Source organism: Coccinella septempunctata, chromosome 5 (assembly GCF_907165205.1).
Source record: "Coccinella septempunctata chromosome 5, icCocSept1.1, whole genome shotgun sequence".
Taxonomy (NCBI): domain Eukaryota; kingdom Metazoa; phylum Arthropoda; class Insecta; order Coleoptera; family Coccinellidae; genus Coccinella; species Coccinella septempunctata.
The window spans coordinates 16665252-16684136 of record NC_058193.1 but is presented as its reverse complement, the minus strand read 5'-3'; the positions used below and the strand labels follow the sequence as shown (position 1 = coordinate 16684136).

Sequence of the window (18885 nt, the reverse complement as noted above, 5' to 3'; positions counted from 1 at the left end):
TGTTGAGTACTCCTAGAACTCTGTGACATTGAAAAATATTCTGAATTATGATAGAGCAAATTTTTAACTTCTGAGGATAGATTCGTCTAATCAATGAGAATAGTTTTACAGCTACCTTCTTCTTTCAGCTCAAAAACTAACCTTGCTATCTAAACATCCCGTCTCAACAGCTACCAATGCCCAGCCTCTCCACAAAGCATTTGTGAAATTTCAACTCACTTCTGTTAATGCCCCTCCAACAAATACATTGACAACGGTGAGAATATTTTCTAATGTATTTTTTTTTCTAAGATAAAGCCCGTTTTTAACAGCCGAAAATTCTTTGGATAATTCTCTACGGAATTTTGGTAAAAAAACGGCAGAAATTATTCTCCATGCAACTGAACAGTGAATTATACCGAAAGTGAGTCTAACTGCAGAGAATTCACGCGTAAACTTTTCTCTAGAGAATTTTCGGCTGTTGCAAAAGGGCCCAAGATGCGAATCGAATACGTATTTGATTAGCAATATCTTCTTGGAGAAAGAGATTAACCACTACAAAAAAAAAACTTTTCTCAAGATACCTCTTTACTTCCAGTCCATTCCAAAGTCTGGTGTTAAGGAATTACCAAAGGTGGGATCAAAGTTCATAGAACAGTTGTATTCCAATCAGACAAATCAAAATAATTTGGATGTCCGATGGGAAGATACCCAACAAAAAGAGGTGAGTACCAGCAGATTAATAAGTTCTCAATCATATTATTCTCAATTATATTCATAAAATGTTCTATTAATTCATCTGCAAAATGACAATAACATTAAGATTTGGTGAAAAAATCATTGTCATCAATTACTTTCGATATATTCAGAAACATACATCATATAAGTATCAACAAATCTTGCGATCTGAATCAAACTTCCTTCAGTCTCATTCAAGGTACAGTCAGGCGTGGGTATAGCGTGAAATCAATTCTATTTTATTGAACGTCAATCGTCGCACTAAGTCGGATAAAGTGGCGTTCTCCTAAGCATAAACTTATGTGGAGGTTATGTGGATATGTGAACAGTTTCTCGTCTCGAATATATGATAATTGAACATTTTCAGATCTTCATGGAATGTTTGGTTGGTAACATACTAGGTTGCATTGGCTTTCATTCACAATGTCTTACTTAATTACAATTAAGATATTTACACCAGAACCGCTTGTCACTATGCTAAATTTAGTACTGAAATTTACTTACGGCCGTATCTTCACTAACTGAAACATGGGATAAATAGGAATATTGAAAACGGCCGTTGTTGAGTGCGCTCGCATGTGATTTGTGAATATTCCAACTTTGAGTGCTGAATTATATGTACTGAATTTAGCATAGTGCAAGCGCCTCTAAGACTGATTGAAAATTGGTTCTGTGTTAAATTTTTTGGATAATTCTTAGTAGGAAATCTCCTTCATCACGGAACAAAAATAAAATGCAGTTTTACCAACCGATTATTTTATTTTAGTGAAATAATTCGGATGACTCTCTGCGCACATAACCATTAGCTTTCAATTCAGTCGTGTATGCCTGGTGTTTCACGCACTGTCCACTATAAGTACCCAGAGAACCAAATGAGATTTTCTTCTGAAAATTTGTAGATCATAATGAAGAATTAATCTATCCAATTAAAATATTTTAGTTCCAGTGGCATTTTCGGTTGTACCGAATGTTAGAATAAGGATATATTGATTATAATAAAACTCGTTGTTGAGCAACTACCTAATCTATGTTCTTCAATTTTGATTAACTTCGTTGCTGCTTAAATATCGACCATTTCTTTTATTATTTCACGGTAGATTTCAATGACTTTCAAAAATATATCTACTTCCAAATATTCATCATGAGATAGAGCAGCTTCAGCATAGTGCAAGCGTCTCTAAGACTGATTGAAAATTGGTTCTGTGTTAGATTTTTTGGATAATTCTTAATAGGAATTATCCTTCATCACGGAACAAAAATAAAATGCAGTTTTACCAACCGATTATTTTATTTTAGTGAAATAATTCGGATGACTCTCTGCGCACATAACCATTAGCTTTCAATTCAGTCATGCATGCAGGGTGTGTCATGCAGTGTCCACTAGAAGTACCCAGAGAACCAAATGAGATTTTCTTCTGTAAATTTGTGGATCATAATGAATAATGAATCTATTCAATTAAAATATGTTAATTCCAGTGGCATTTTCGGTTGTACAGGATGTTAGAATAAGGACATATTTATGATAATAAAACTCGTTGTTGAGCAACTATGTAATCTATGTTCTTCAGTTTTGATTAACTTTCTTGCTGCTTAAATATTGGCCATTTCCCTTATTATTTCTCGGTAGATTTCAATGCCTTTCAAGAATATTTCTACTTCCAAATATTCATCATGAGAATGAAGCAGCTTTTTAGTATTGTTGATTGGAGAGAAACCAAATGCTGGAATACCCATTTGCCTCAAATATCTACTATCAGAAGTAGCACAATTCAATTCTGATCTTATTCGAATGCCCATTTTATTCGTGGCCCTCTTAAAAGCAGACCAGAATATGTTTGAATCGTTTAGTTTCGTTTTAGGAGATTCAGTCTCTTTGGAATAATACAAAATACGGCAATCTGGTCCTGCTTCTTGGCACCAAGAATTAATCATATATTCAAATTCCTTTAGAGGAGTTGCTGATGGTGATATTCTGCAATCAAAGCTCAGGATCATTTCACAAGGAATAACATTATTTTGAACTCCACCAGTAATTTTAGTGCAGTTCACAGTGGTTATATCACCTAGGGTATTATCGTGATTTTCCAAAAGTGTTCTTTGTTGTTCACGAAAGTCATAGAATTTTTGTAGAAGAAAAGCTGCTTTTTCTCCTGGAGTGTTATCAAGCAGGAGAGAACCGTGTCCTGTTGATCCGCTGCAATATAAATCGAATTGCCAACAACATTTTTCCCCATAAAATAAAATCATTTCTTCATTTTCACTCGCTAAACTTTCATCCAAAGCAACGCCTACATTCAAATTTTTGAAGTCTTCCGTTTGTATAAACAGTTTCATTCCTTCTTCACCTCCTACTTCTTCATCGGGGACGAAACAAACATGAACAGTTCTTGAGCAAACTATTCCCTCCAATTTTAATCTCCGAATAGCTTCCAAATATTGTACACCTACACATTTCATATCTTGCGATCCACGAGCATAAATCTTTCCTTTGTGAACTTCAGCATTGAAGGGCTTGTATTTCCATTGTTCTTCAAATACGGGAACAACGTCCATGTGACTGTTTAGAAGGACACTTGGTAAATCATTTCGTTCTCCGAGCCATGTTAATATCACAACAGGTTTATTCGGTTTAACATATACTACCTCAAGCTGAAGACCAATGTCTTGACCTTGACCTTTCAAGAACTCAACACATTTTGTATAATCAACATCTGGATGTACACTAGGTATTTGAAGATATTGCTTGAAATTTCTCAGAGCTAAATCATTCAGATCTTCCATTTTCAATTCACAATCTTTTGAATTTTTATATATTGCAAATATCTGAAAGTTTACGTCTGATCACTTCAGAAATTATTAAACAATAACTACTGGGTAATGCAAATCCCCTTTATCGTAATTAATGTCAACTACATAATCTAATCAAAGGTTTTCTATTGTATTTTCTTATCTTAGTAGACATTTATAAATAGAACGGTCAATAATACACATAGGATTCCTACTTTGTGTTTATAATGCCTTTTGTCCACGTCACGTCGTTTTCCAGACAATTTTTTTATTTTTTATTAAAATTTGACCAGTTTTTTATTGTCCCTAACCTCGACTCCAAAACAATAACAAGGTCGCCAATTTATGGCGGATAAGGATGATGCAACGGATTTTATGCAGCAAATAATGGATAATATTAATAATAGGTATATTTATAATTAACACTCTTTCAGAAAAATATTAGGCTATCCATTCCTATGTTCTGATGTGACCTTTATTCAACCCCCGTTGTTTTGAGCCCAGATTGCCGTCATTCTTGTCTAAAGGGGCTGTTAGCTTGTGTGAGAACAGCTCTGATGGGGGGGCGTTTTTTTCTCCAATATCGAGCGTTCACATAGAGTATACACTAAAGTCTACGAGTCGGAAGCTAGTACACATGGTTAGTTTACGTCATTGATTGACGTTCGAGTGGACTAGTAGAGTGCACCGTCATGTCACTGAACACCATAACAAAATTTGGTCAAAGATTCTCGAGTCAAAATTAGGAGACCCCTTTGAGTATTTTTCATTGTATGGAAGACCCCGATTTTTGTTTATTGCCAGAAGAAGCACCCTCTTTAGGAGATATAGCACGCTGAATTCCGCCTGTAAAATTTTTTTCATTTCAACTCAGTATACACTATCATACGAAAATCACTGAATTGGATATAGAATAGGTTTATGATATGTGAAAGCTCATAGTGCTTCCTAGCTGCCTGTTTCACAAAGCGTTGATTCTCGGATCAAGACGTTGATCGAGCTTAACAAATGTACCAAGCTACAACCGTTTTACCTACGTTCCAACATACCAAAACCAAATCGTAATCCATTACGATTTTATGAGTAAATAGGCCGGCCAAGAAGTCTATTATTTTGGGTCAGAAAAATTTTTGTTTTATTCTGACAGCCTTAAAACTCCAACTTCAATGATCAAAACGAACTCTTGTTCTGTCTACGATCAAGAGCACATTCCTTTTTATTTTTCGAAAGTTAAAAATGGCCGCCCAAGAAAATTCATTTCCCTATGCACCGCAATTTTCTTGGATGGTCATTTTGAATTTTCGAAAAAAAAATGAGGAACATGCGCTCTATCATAGGGAGGATATCGATTCAATACAAAGAGAAGTTCATGACTAGCTCACATTATTGGAACGACCATTCCTTTGGAATTGTTGTTTCCATTAATATTTCAGAATATCGATTCATTTTGATCGTTGGAGCTGGGGATGACAGAATTAAACAAAAAAAATTTTTTTTGATACCTACATCTGATTTATTTCTCTATCCATCAATTTCACTGTCCTGCCATTTTAAACTTTCGGAAAAAAGAATGAATATGCGCTATATCGTAGACAGAATAGTTTTGACTCGATTCTCCACGATGATATGTATAACAAAATTGAGGAAAAATTTATTTATTCGAGAAGGCGAAAACTAAAGAGTGAAACTAAACATATTACTCACAACCGACAGAGCATTAGATGTGATTTCAAGATTTGATTCCGATTGATTCAACAGTTTTTGAGAAATTGAACTCATACTCTGACCATTGAAATCTTCATTTGTACTTGAAGTAGCGAACTCAATGTACGCATCTCATTTCGAAAACTATGCCTGATTTCAAGATTTGGTTCGAGTTGATCTAGCAGTTTTTCACAATAAAAAAGAATGGATAAATTTATATACTCTCTATCTTTTCGCATTGAAAATTTATCCGACTACAATATCCGAGTCAATTATCTCGGTGACACTAAATAACTTTTTCACTCCAGTCTTTGGCCAGCAACAACAAGTATTTATTTTCCATACCTTACGTATTTACGTTTGAAGCTTGTAGCCAACCAAGCAACATTGTTCCTAGGAGACAAAGCCAGTATAAGTAAGGAATGTACTGATTTAGTATATTGCGGATGGTGCTTTATTTGAATAACAAATGTACAAAATAAAAATAAACTATTATTATTTTATTTCAATGAAAAATGGTTGCTTCAGGATGTCGATAGGCAGCCCGGCAAAAATAATAATTGATTTCGATCAAATAACAGATTGATGTATATTTTCAGTATCTAATATTGCATTTTCTTCTTTTTTCCAGCAAAAAGAATCCCGTGAAATTGATATGAAAGTCAGACTGAAAATAATGTCTGAAATAAATGAAAGACGTATGATGGCATGTCCGATTTATGGAAGTGACTTACATGCTGCTATTAAAATAACGAATTTAAAGGCAGAAAAATGGTGTAATGGCAGGAGCATTTGTTTGGATGCTATGAGACGAACAAATATTGACAGTGAAGTTCTGAAAGGAGTTTTATATACTCCAGAACGAAGAATCGCCGAAATGGCGCCAATTACAGATAGATTCATTTTTTATGTTCCTTCTGTGAATGCACCTCAGCCAGAGCTTCAAGTTTGGCATCCTCACCCAGGAGCATATAAGGACATAAAAGAAGTGCCTCAAAAACTGGCTACAATATTCTCGAGGCCAACATCTGTATTACATAAGCTAGCCTCCGCCAGGGTTACGCAGTTTCCAGATCCTAGACTGATACAGTACGATTGTGGAAAATTACAAACTCTAGATAAACTCCTGAGGAAACTTAAATCAGAGGGTCATCGAGTGTTGATATTCACTCAGATGACTAAGATGTTGGACGTCTTGGAAGCTTTCCTTAATTTCCATGGCCACATTTATCTGAGGTTAGACGGTACTACTAAAGTAGATCAGAGACAGGTTTGTTTGGATATATACTTTTTTTTCTTCATATTTCATGCCATTTGCACATACAGGGCCTGTTCCGATATTGCTGGTTTTACTGGCCCTCAATCGAATAACAATAGAACTCGAACGACTGGGCCAATAGGCATCGTCTCTGAAATACTGACAGTACTGTTCAGGAATATCGGAACAGACGGACAGAGTTATTCATTAAAGGTGGTGTTTGTAGTTGATAAAATACCAGTATCTTAGGAACAACAAGAGATATTATGTGTTTGCCATTTTCACAGCCCAATAGGTAATGCTATTTAGCTTTCTAACATTGCATTTGAAATTTTTCAGGAAAAAAAAAGTATAGCTCACGTGTTTCGCTTCCACAGTTTACCTTCACCCACCTGAAGAAGATACTGTGACAGGAAACACGTGTCGTGGTTAACTCATGTATGTGAAAATCATGTAATTCAGTTTCCAAGTGAAACATTTGATATGTTGTTATCTCTTCCTGTCTATATTGAATGCCTTTCAAATAGAGCTTTTGTACAGGAATCTCGGGACACATTAACGGAAGTTACAGTGTTTTTCACCCCACCAAAAGATGTTGAAAAATTACTTGTATTGTGAAATAAAAAGGACAATTTGTAACTTCATTACATTTTACCAACTCCAAATAAGAAAGGTGAATAAATCCCTTTTTTTGGTCCGAATTTGTAATAAGATTTCTTTTCTTGAAGATACGGCCGGTAGCCACCCTTAATGAATCACTTTGTAGAGTGTTTTCACCTACTATATCCCCTGCCAATTTATCACAAGTGTGTTAAGCTTTGCATGGGATATTTTTCATAAAATATATTTTATATGAGATATGGCGTAGGTATGAACCACACCTAAAGGCTCCTGATTAGATAAGGCCTTTCCAGTCATTAGCTGGTGCGCCCCAGGAGCGTATTTAGACGCGGAGCGTCAAGCCCCGGGTTTCTTTCTTTTCTTTCTCCCCTGATGCACCACCCGAATTTCTAGGGCTTCACGTACTGACAGCTGTTGAACGCGGGACTTGTCATATTTGCTGAGGTTAGGTTCGTTTAATTTGACAGTTTAGTTTAGCGTGTACCTGTGATAGCGAGGGCGTGAAGCTCCGAGGTTTCGCGCAGCTGACTGGAAAGCAGTAATTATATCCATATTGATGTCGATAATGACTGAACCAATTTATTCCTTTCACAAAGTTCATAACTGGTATTTTCCTACTTAACTTCTAGTCGGGGCAATTCTTTTCCAATAACAGTTCTACATAATATGATAGAGTTTTCCTGCATTGCCTGTACTTGAACTTATCAGGAAATTATATATCTAAAACAGAAATTAATTGGAAGAAGTTTTTTGCAAATCTGTTAGGTATAGGAAGAGCATGGACAATATGACTTGGCAATATAATTGCATTTTTTATAAATGAAAAAGCATCCTTGAAAAACTTTAACGATAGAACAGGCTGAACTAATGTGGATGCATCTTGCGTACTAGGATCGTCTCTTTTCTGTAGGAACAAAAAAAGGTTGAAAGATTATTCAAATTGCTTTGAAGTCCCGTAATTTTACGAAGTATACCCGTGTTATTAACCGGTCAGCCAGCTAGAAGTCATAACTGTTAAAATGTTATATTTGATGAATACCCGAAAAATGAAATAAATTAATTACTCGAAAACCTCTGTAGATAGGTATAGGGAATTAAAATAATAAGGAAACTACGGCGAATCGAAAATGCATATGCAGGTTGTCTTCTGTAAAATATCTAAGCAGTGTCAAATTTTCAATTATGTAATTACGTTCTCCGTCGACGTCAAACATGCCATCAATCGGGACCCATATATATATATATATATATATATATATATATATATATATATATATATATATATATTGCTTTGTTTGACTTATATACTGAGTTAACAGTATATTCTTTTTTCTAGATACTGATGGAGAGATTCAATGGTGATACAAGAATATTTGCTTTTATTCTCTCAACAAGATCGGGTGGTGTAGGAGTTAATCTAACTGGGGCCGATACTGTGATATTTTATGATTCCGATTGGAATCCGACCATGGATGCCCAGGCCCAAGACAGATGTCATCGCATTGGTCAAACTAGAGATGTACATATTTATAGGTGAGCAAAAGTAGGAAACAAATATATTATGAACAAAATCAAAAGAAGATCTACCTTCCAAAGTATATCAAAAGATCGTAGATTCAAATGAGCTGGCTTCAAATTAGAGGATTAAAAAGCGCCAGAAGCACGAAGCTCTTGAAAACTCATTAAAACAAAAAAAATTGATACCTGGTGACGTGACGCACCCTAGAGTAATCTGAATTAAAGACATCTAACCTTCCGAACATCTTCTGAAATGAAGATATCATTTTTGTAAAAAAAACTCCCAAATTACGGTTTTTATATAGGACGTAGCTGCATCGCGGTTTGTTTCCCTTTCATAATCTGAAATACGAATAGTTCGAAGAATGCCAATACCTGACGAGCAAAAAAGTACCCGAAATTCCAGTGAATTGAAAAAAAAATCGAAAACGGCTGGCTCGATTCTGACCAAAATTAAAATCCTTCGTTACGCATCATATGAGCACTGAAGTGCAATATTTCACATCGGTAGATCCAAAATTGCGAACTGTAGCGTGCCCACAATGTTTTTGCAAATTTTAGAAAGTCAAAAAAACGTTTTCCGATTTCAAATCAGTTAGGCCTCTCAACAATGTGGATCCGCATAATCCTGACGAAATTGAGTTGGACAGCGACTCGTAGCTTGTCCACAATAAAGTGAACACAGTCAAAAAAATATAAGTTTTACGGATTGAAAAGGATTTCATGAAAAAAAAAATTTCTTGATGTAAGGGCTCAACAAGCGCTGACAAGCTTCGCAGGACTCAAATCATTATTATTCATTAATTCTAAACTTAAAAATGAAATGTTTGTCTTAACGCACTGTTGAGGGAAAATCTCTGGTAAAATTTCTAATCCTACATTATATTTCTCTATGTATGTATGTATGAACAAGAACATAACTAAAAATATACCTTGGTTCTGTGTTATTATTCTGGAGATTGCCCAATTGGATTCTTCATAAAACATGGAACTCAAAACAATTGTGGCATTACCAACCAAGCATTTCATTCCTGTGGAATTTATTGGATGACATACTACATGCAAAATGAAAGTTTTTATATTCCTATGATGCATATTGAATGAATATTGAGGACCGGTTGCACAGTTCAATAATAAATATATAATCACTTCTCAATTCTAGGTTAGTTAGTGAACGTACAATAGAAGAAAATATACTGAAAAAAGCCAATCAAAAAAGATTACTGGGCGATTTGGCAATTGAAGGGGGCAATTTCACCACAGCCTATTTCAAAAGCGTAAGTTTCAAAATATCATGAATGACTATTTTTTAATCTGTGTGCTCCTTTCTCTAGTCCACCATACAGGACCTCTTCAACATTGATAATGCTGAAGAAAGTGCCGCGAACAGAATGTCTGAAGTTCTTGAGAGTAACAGAGATAGATCAGAAGCTCTTGCAAGACGGACGAATTCTCCAAACTCTACGCCTGGCGATGAAAAAGTGGCCATTGGAGCTCTGGAGAATGCTTTGGCTGCTTGTGAAGATGATCAAGATGTTCAGGCTGCTCGAACTGCTAAGGCTGAAGCTGTTGCAGATTTGGCTGAATTTGATGAGAATATTCCATTGGAAGAGGTCAAAGATAAGGAGCCTGAGATTAGTAGAGCAGAACAGGAGATTGAGAATGTCATCAAGAAGGTAAAGAATAAATTCATTCTTAAGCCAATGTGTAACAGCCGAGAATTCTCTGGAGAATTCCCTACAAAATTATGGCTAGAAAACGTCAGAGATTATTTTGTATGCAACTGAACAGTGAATTCCACCGGAAGTGCGTATGTAACTGTAAAGAATTCACGGCGCATGAATTTTCGATTAAATTCTCTAGAGAATTCTCGGCTGTTGCAAACGGGCTTCAGACCTACTATTCTGAGGAGGTTCAACATATTCATGTTAATATTTGCTTAGTTTAAAAAACATATTTTATTGTTTACTGAGTACAGATTATAGCTCATGGGTAACAGCGTAAAGCGGAATACGAAAACAGTGATTGTTCACATACGAATTAGACCACGAAATCTCATCATTGAAACCGTTCCATTAGGAAATTGCACACATTTGCGCTGAATGATATCGGTTTCATTTTGTTAGTTACATCATCCGAACTTATGAAACTTAACTTTTCGGGAAAATGCACTTTTTCGTCCATATTCCTGAAACTATTCACTTTACAGAAAAAGTTTAAATACATTTTTTGCTCATTTTTACCTGCTCTACATGACGAACAAGAAAAAATATAAATTGTCATTTGAAAAAATTAAGTTTTGATTGAACTTCTATTTGATTTTTAACTTTAATTTTTGAAGACCCTGTATATCGGATTGCTAAAAATAGAGATGTAACGTATGATCTAATATGTTGACAAGAGCTGGGCAAAATTTGGTTTAGATACATTCATCAGAAAACTAGTATCAGCTGTTTTAGTGAGCATCTACAGCTGTCAAAATTTTAGGAAAAAGAATCGGTGCTATATAGGACCATGGTTGTCATACCAAAGTTACCTTAAAATTTGACAAAGAATTAAAAATGCAATAATATACAGGGTGTTCCATTTAAAATAAGAAAGTTGATACCAATAGGGAAAAAGTGGAGCACCCTGTAGTAACCTCTTACTATTACGAATGGGAACATACTTTATATTTTGAAATAGTTACAATCGTTTCAAAAATCTAAGAAATTGAAAATAAAGAATTATGCCTCTTACGTTTCCCAAGATATTGATAGATAAAGAACTTCGGCAACTTCGACTAGCCTTTGGAATTTTAATAATAGATAGTCTGGGCTTGAACGTAATGCTTAACTTCCACTTCATCATTTTGTGGTAATCTTAAAAATTCGATGAAACTATCAAATTAGCTAGGAACAGGTTATATGATTTTCACAAAAATTAGTTTTTCCACCACGACACGTGTTTCGCTATCACAATTAATACACTTAGGCCCAGTACTTTCACCTGCGAATAACTAAGTTTATTCGATAGATAAGTCTTATTCTTAGGATAAGTAAAAATGCTGACTTTCAGATGGTGTTAACACATTATTAAAACGCGACGCGAGCTGACGCGTCTGGAACGGGTGAATTGTACGCGCGTGGCGTCGCGTCAAGTGTTCTCATAGTATGATTCTGGTCTATAGAAAACAATACATTTGATCCTACTCAACGCGCATCACGTTTCATCGGGTCGCGTCGCGTTTTGATCATTATTGATAGAATTTTTTAGATTCTGGATGTATGGGGTTATTCTTTGTGTGATTTTCATGAAAAACTCGCTTTCTAGTTGGAATTATGACAATTTCTACAATGCGGTGTCTTATTGTACATTAATCAGGGAAAAGTAGTATACTGTGTTTTTACAGAATTGTTATTCGTCAAATAATTTCATGTGTAAGCACCGAAATAAGAGGTCCTTTCGTCTGTTTATCAGTGTAGTGTAATCTACACTACACTTTGCATCAGCTGATTTTCAGTGTCTCGTTCCAGAATCGCCTCTTTTCAATCTGTTACGTCAATACCGTCCAATCAGAGCAAAGTAACCTGAAAATCTGCTCGCTCTCTCTCCTCCGAGATGTAATTCTGGAACTATGCTATTGCGCAAACGAATGAAAAAAACACGTTAGGTTGTCACGCTCATAAACTAATAATTTTGATTTAATATATGGTTACGTTTATCAGAAGATTTGTTACTTTTTCATCCTCTTGTAAAGTGATGAACTTTATCATTATCATTATTCATTTTGAAGTAGATAAGGCTAAGTACACATGAGAGCGTTAGACGCCGTTGCAGCGCGCTTGGAGTGGCATCCATGACGTAACATCAAATTTTGCATTTCACACCACAGAACACAAATATTACACCTCATTTCGACTAGGTGTAGATAAACTACACTTCCTCTCCACTGGTGTAAATCCAATCAGCAAACGAATACTAAAATCGAGTGTAAATTACACTACATTTCCTATGCAAACGGAAGGACCTAAGGTAACCTTCAGATTAAAAATTATTTGACATATACTTATTCACCATAGTCAAAATTTATTCGAAGGTGAAAGTACCGGGCCTTAGTTGAGAACCAAATATTTTGACAAATTATAGCATTATGTATCAATATTTCCAAATACCAAGAGCCACAATACCAAGTTAGCGTTTCGAATATTGAAATATTCTGCTAAGAATTTTTGTAGAAATATTTTCATATCGAAAATTACTCTAGAAATTGATGTCATTAATATGTTTCCTACCTTTCACTGTGCGAAAAATGTGGTGGTACGAGCTAAGCGTCACACTTAGGCATAGAACGTTAACCTTCGAAATTCCACTTAATGACGAATTGCTCACTTTACTATCAAATGTTGACGATAGTCAGTGTGAACAGGTCAAAAATGTGTCGATAGCTCGATTTTAATAAACATCCAAATATTCTCAATTTGAAATATGCTAAACTTCATAGTAAACAATATTTTTGTTATAGCTGAGCCCTATTGAAAGATATGCAATGAATTTCATTGAGCAGACAGAATCTGCCTGGTCAGCGGAACAATTAGCTGCAGCTGAGCGACTGATTGAAGAACAGAAACTTGAATGGGAGCAGAACAGATTGGCTGCCATGAAGGAAGAAGAAGAACGGCGAGCACGTGAACTAGAGGAAGAAAATGATCTGTTGACTTTTTCAAGGGAGGATGCCAATAATCAGGTTAGCACTAAAATTAAAAAACTTTCTAACAGACGCGAAAATTTAGCAACGAGGCGATTGAGTATCAAAAAAGACCTTGATAAATTTTCCAAGAGCAGTAAACAGAAAATAAGGAAAAATTCAGCAGAGTGTCAAATACCTTTGAAGAAACTGAAAACAGGAACATCTAGCGAATCTGAAGAGCATAACTCTGAAACAGATGGTGATTCTGAAACTAGTCAAAACAAGTTGGATGAAGATCATCTACATTTAAAGCAAAGTATTCCAGAGAAAAAACTCAAAAGTCACAATTCTCCTAGAACTAGATCTAGAGGCACAGTATCTATTAACTTGTGGACTCTTGATGTAAGCCCAATTCTACCTGGAATTAAGCCTGTCAAGAGAGAAAAGTTTGAAGGTAAAGATGACGATAATAGAAAGTTAACTTATTTACCATTAGAAGTAGAGAAATCATTATCTGATTCTGAACCTAAAGTGGTGAGGATGAGAGGTCGACCAAGAAAAAAATTACTTCATAAAAATAATTGCAAAATGGAAGATGATTCTGTGAAAATCAAAACGGAAATAATTTCTGATAATACAGATGTTGATCAAATGCATTCTGAACAAAAAACTGAAACTAAAGCTTGTAAAATTGTTTTAACAGATGTTATGAAAAATTCGAAGGTCAATTCACAAAAAATTGGTAAAATAGAAATCGGTGAAATAGACGCCGAAATAAATATCACAGGGGCAAATAATATTTCGGTGGGCCATGCACAACTTGAAAACACATCACTGAAAGAAGAAAAAGATAAACCTTTCATCAATGCAGTTGAAGAACAAGTGAGTTCATTGGGGACTTCATTAAAAAATGATGAGGGTGAATGCTGTTCAGGTGACAGTCATTCCTCTGTTGAAACAGATAAATCCCAAAATCATGTTGAGAATGGTGTTGAAGATATATCAAAGGTACAAAAGAATCACAATAATCGAATATCTGAAACTAAAAAACTTCCCAAAAAATCTAAATTCACAAAAAATCAAACTTTGGATAATTGGTTAATTTCATCTAATTCACCAAAGCATTCAGGGTGTGATGAAAATTATTCCAGTTTGGGAAAGAATAGTGATGAGAAGATAATCATGAATGCTAAGGAAACTTAATGACAAGATACATAGAGCATTTAAAAGAACTGTTTAACTTTTATGGAAGCGAGTAATATGTGATCTTGAGTTTAGTTTATCGAAAATCCTGTGACCCTATTATAAATATATCGTGTATATAGTGAAAGTCACTTTAGTTTTTTTACAATGATAATTTTCAAATGTGTATGATTGATTATCTGTAAATTATCCTGAATGAATGGATTAATAAATATATATTTGTATATAAAAAGCAACAAATGCCTTCTTAGTATATTTTCAAGATGATCCAAAAATGTTGAATATTTTCATTCTTTTTTGTTCTCAACCAAAAAACTAAATATTTAAATTTATTTTTACTGCCATAATGAATTAATTCTTAAATATTCTATTCTATATGAGTAGACAAGAAGAGCTTGAAAATTTCAACTCTGGTTCAAAATTGATAAATATCACATTCGAAAAAATTCAATGGAGTTATCTGAAAAATTTATTCGGAGGAAAATATCATTCAACTTTCAAATTGAAAAGTCAGTAGAATCATGATGAAAAAAACAGTGCATCTGTCCAGTGAAAAATTATTTTTATTTTGTAGATACATAGTTGTTATTTAATGAAATATTATTTTTAGTTCAACAGGAAATTCAAAATTTTCTATCAAAAATATGTGATAATGCTTAATTTCTTATGACGAATTCCCCCCAGGATAGTATAAGCTACTCTTCAGATCTTGAAATGCCAATAACTTCTTAATAAAAAAAATATTTTTATACTAGAAATCCTAGAAATTTTAATTTATTGACGTTTCAATCTTAAAAAATATTTTCATTGATTGTAATTTGCGACGCATTCATAGTGTTAAATTATTTCATTTGTCATCAGTATTCACAAACGAAATTCTTGTCAAATTGGCATAATTGGTCTCCAAAGAGTAGTATTACTTTTCTACTTTATTTTTGCGCAGATGCACTTAATTTATACGTTGTATCTGTTCATTTCTCCCCCATTTCAATGTTAAATTGTGATTGTAAATCTTGGCCATGTACATAGAATCCAAAAATAAAGAAGTTCTCTTGCAAGTGTTGTTTTTTGTTTCAATAGCGGGATAGTTGCAGGTTTTGGTGCCTTCTTGTTCTGTAGTCCACTGCGGGCACCAAAACTCTGCCCCGCTGGACACAAGCAAGGGGGCTTCCATAATAACCTGCATCCATCCCTAACATAACCGATACCTTTCCCTATCCTGATTTCCTAATTTTTGTCTAGAAAGTGTACGACACAAAGTGGGCATAATTTGTATGTTTTTTCAACAAATGAAAAGGTCTTTGACCACAGTGATTCGGCCATGTGAAATTTATATTATCGATTCTTTGAAAATATGTACAAATTTCAGTGTTAGGGCAGAATGATCCAGTTTGATGGATTTTTAAATAATTGCACCTTTTGCTTCACCATAGATTAGTCCATTCGTACATTTCCAGCAACTTGAAAGTTAATTTATTGATGGAGATCATTCTGTCGCACGCTGCCACCTTATCTGTTTGTTATTTTTATTCAGAACAAGGTTATTTTTGTAGTAGTAGGATTTTACTTAATAATTAATCAGTTGGAGTTTAATTAAGTAAGTATAACAAATTTCTGTTAGAATGCTGCAGAACTAACCTATTTGCTCAAATTCTCATTCCAAAATAATTTCTATTTTTTTTTTACATTTTCAGGTTTGGCTTTCTGATAATGGCAATGAGCAAATGCCTGTGAGTATTTACATGTTTTTTTTTATTCAACACATACCCAATTATTTAATGATACCATTTTACAGTATTGACTCAACTTGGGTTCTCACATATCGGTGTCATGTTAGACTAACCTCTGTTGAATCTCATACATATGCTTTATTGTTTGATAACTAAAAATATATTGCTGTCATTCAAAAGAATCACGATATTTATAGAAATTTAGGTATTCTTGGGATTTCAGCAAAAATAAGGTGTATCCTTTTTCCTTGGAAGTTTTTGCTGAAATCCGATTCAGGCGAATAATGACAAAATTTACATTGAAAATACAATATAAATTTTCTTTCATAGAACTTGGATTTGAGAGCCGGCGACATTCCAAGGATTGTAAAATATTCAAAGCACCCGAAAGTACAAATATAATTGAAAAAAATACTTTTCCATTGAAAGAGTGCACTTAAATATTCACAAGGTTGGCAAACGTTTCTGAACTTGTGCATTATCTATGACGAACAGTGATTGTCGTCCGATATGTGAGCACCCTTACATTTACATTATATCATACACTTGTAGTTGATACTTCTGTTTATAATAAATTGATAGTAATTTCCAGAAGAACAATATAAATGTTTCAACGCTAAAATTTTCGATATTCCTATTTTCCGGAATAAAATAACCTTTTGATTTTGAACAGTTGTTATCGGGACCGTGTAAATGACTCCCAGTTTCAACTTCGATTTGTTCGTGTGGCAGACATTACCAATATCGAATTTTGTGCCTGCTTCTCGAACTTTTTGCAATTGCGACTTGGCATAAATATCATAATTGATAGTTCACACTATGTAACATGCCAATTTCGATAGCAAATTTACAGGGTTATATTTTTTCTTGAACACTGTCCCCTGTTCTCTTCCAGAATTTTTTTTGGGTGAGCCACTGTTTATTTGAAAAATGTAAAAAAGCTTTTTTGTTGAACGGAACTTTATGGTTTATGGTATTTTTGTCGTATCTGCTATCGATTCCGAGAAAAAATTTTTGAACAGTTCTCTCGAAATCCGCAGAAAAATCCAAATTGTCATAATATAGATAGATAGATATTTATTCACCATCACGGTTAATAGTTTTCATTCCAAATTTCAGTTGCATATCTTGTGAAGTGTAGATAATTGGGAAAAAACCTTGAAGAAAATTCAGAATTTAACAACCTGTATCTCGACAACGAAACGTTTGCGTTCCCATATTTATGGGACTTTTTTCTTAAAATTACTTACGTTTGTACCTCCAATTCAGGAACACTCTGTATTTAGTTGACAGAAACAGAGTTTTCATTATATTGGTGAAGAATATTCGAAAGACAGGCTCTTGGATTTCTGTTTCTTAATACATGCTCACATAACGTATTTCCAATACAGATAGATATCGCTGAAGTTGCCATAAAAATCTTAGCAGATCCTGTCCTGACAATCATTAAATATTGAAAATTTGGAGCTTAAAAAGTAATTACACATTGTTCTGGCGTACAATTCAAAAGGCCTTCTCTTTTTCCCAAAAATACTTTTTGCCTACAACTGGAATCATGCCACACACAACTTTAGTTCTCTAAGGCATTTCTTTCAGAATTTTTTATATCAAATTAACGCTAAAATTCCGTCCTTTCATTGATTTTCTTTGGTGGTTTTCCCTATTTTCGTAGGCTTTTTTCTACGGCGATGGTACTAACTATTCTCTCCATATCTTTCAAAATGGAGCAATACAAAATGATTAAATTCTTCCAGTAGGTGGAAGTGGTTATTGACACCTCACCAGTTTTTGATTAATCATTTTTTAATAGTCCTGTATATTGCGTTTGGTGTGGAATGTTCGATATTTCTGTAAAATTCTCTTCAAACAACTGAAAATTGTCATAGAATAAATTGTCACTGATCTCTTCATTCTTAACCAGGATCATAGTTTTATCCAACATCTTTTGTTTAGGTGAAATTAGATGTATCTGGCTCAAACTTGTGCTCTTATATTTTTTTAAAGATGTAGATTAATATATAATAAATCAAATTTTCATTAGAAAGAAGATTAATTAACTCTTCGGCATATTTTCAGATGTGGTGCCCACCCACACCACCTCAACAAGAGAACGATGTATACATTGACAATGCTGTCTCCTTCCTTTATGAAACTGAAATAATGACGGAAAACCAATTACCTCCCGTTTATGTAAAAAAAGAAGCTAAACGAACTAGAATTGAAGCTGGATTATCTGAGGGGAGACGTTCAGTCAAAATTCCTAGAAAAGAGGAGATTGTGAATGCTCCGAAATCTATATTCCATCCACATGCTCTCTTCAAGATGAGGCGAGATGTTAAATGGCAGAAATATAGAAATTTGATCCGACCAGGTATTTCTATACCGGGAAAAGCAACTTCTAATAAAATTGCCGGAGATCTACCTATATGTCACGAATGGACTATACATGAGGATATGGGTCTTCTCAAAGTTATACAAAACTTTCAAAATCTGCCCATTAATTTAATGATCACATCCCCTGCTCATACACCAAATTGGGATTTTGTCGCAGATTATGTGAATACAGTATCGATCACTTACAGATCACCGAAGCAGTGTCGGCAGAGGTAATAATAATGTTTCAATATAAATAAGGGTACTGATAGACTGGTAAGAAATCTAACAGAAGTTGTGTCTGA

The 18885-nt window shown here is 34.4% G+C and overlaps 2 protein-coding genes across 3 annotated transcripts in view; one reads left to right on the top strand and one right to left on the bottom strand.

The window, feature by feature from the left end:
- LOC123312939 (helicase domino) overlaps positions 1 to 18885 on the top strand; it is a 54947-nt gene that overhangs the window by 27822 nt on the left and 8240 nt on the right. For both annotated transcript variants that reach the window (XM_044897534.1, XM_044897533.1), the window contains exons 11-19: positions 129 to 256; positions 578 to 703; positions 5840 to 6478; positions 8424 to 8620; positions 9768 to 9882; positions 9940 to 10281; positions 13110 to 13331; positions 16172 to 16207; positions 18284 to 18813. In XM_044897534.1, the coding sequence (XP_044753469.1) occupies positions 129 to 256; positions 578 to 703; positions 5840 to 6478; positions 8424 to 8620; positions 9768 to 9882; positions 9940 to 10281; positions 13110 to 13331; positions 16172 to 16207; positions 18284 to 18813 (2335 nt within the window). The remainder of the gene's footprint in view (positions 1 to 128; positions 257 to 577; positions 704 to 5839; positions 6479 to 8423; positions 8621 to 9767; positions 9883 to 9939; positions 10282 to 13109; positions 13332 to 16171; positions 16208 to 18283; positions 18814 to 18885) is intronic.
- LOC123312943 (aminoacylase-1-like) lies at positions 2511 to 3564 on the bottom strand. Its single transcript, XM_044897537.1, has 2 exons — positions 2781 to 3564; positions 2511 to 2689 (listed from the first exon to the last, which is right to left on the bottom strand). Exons 1-2 carry the CDS (start codon positions 3496 to 3498, stop codon positions 2664 to 2666), a joined length of 744 nt encoding a protein of 247 aa, XP_044753472.1. The 5' UTR covers positions 3499 to 3564; the 3' UTR covers positions 2511 to 2663.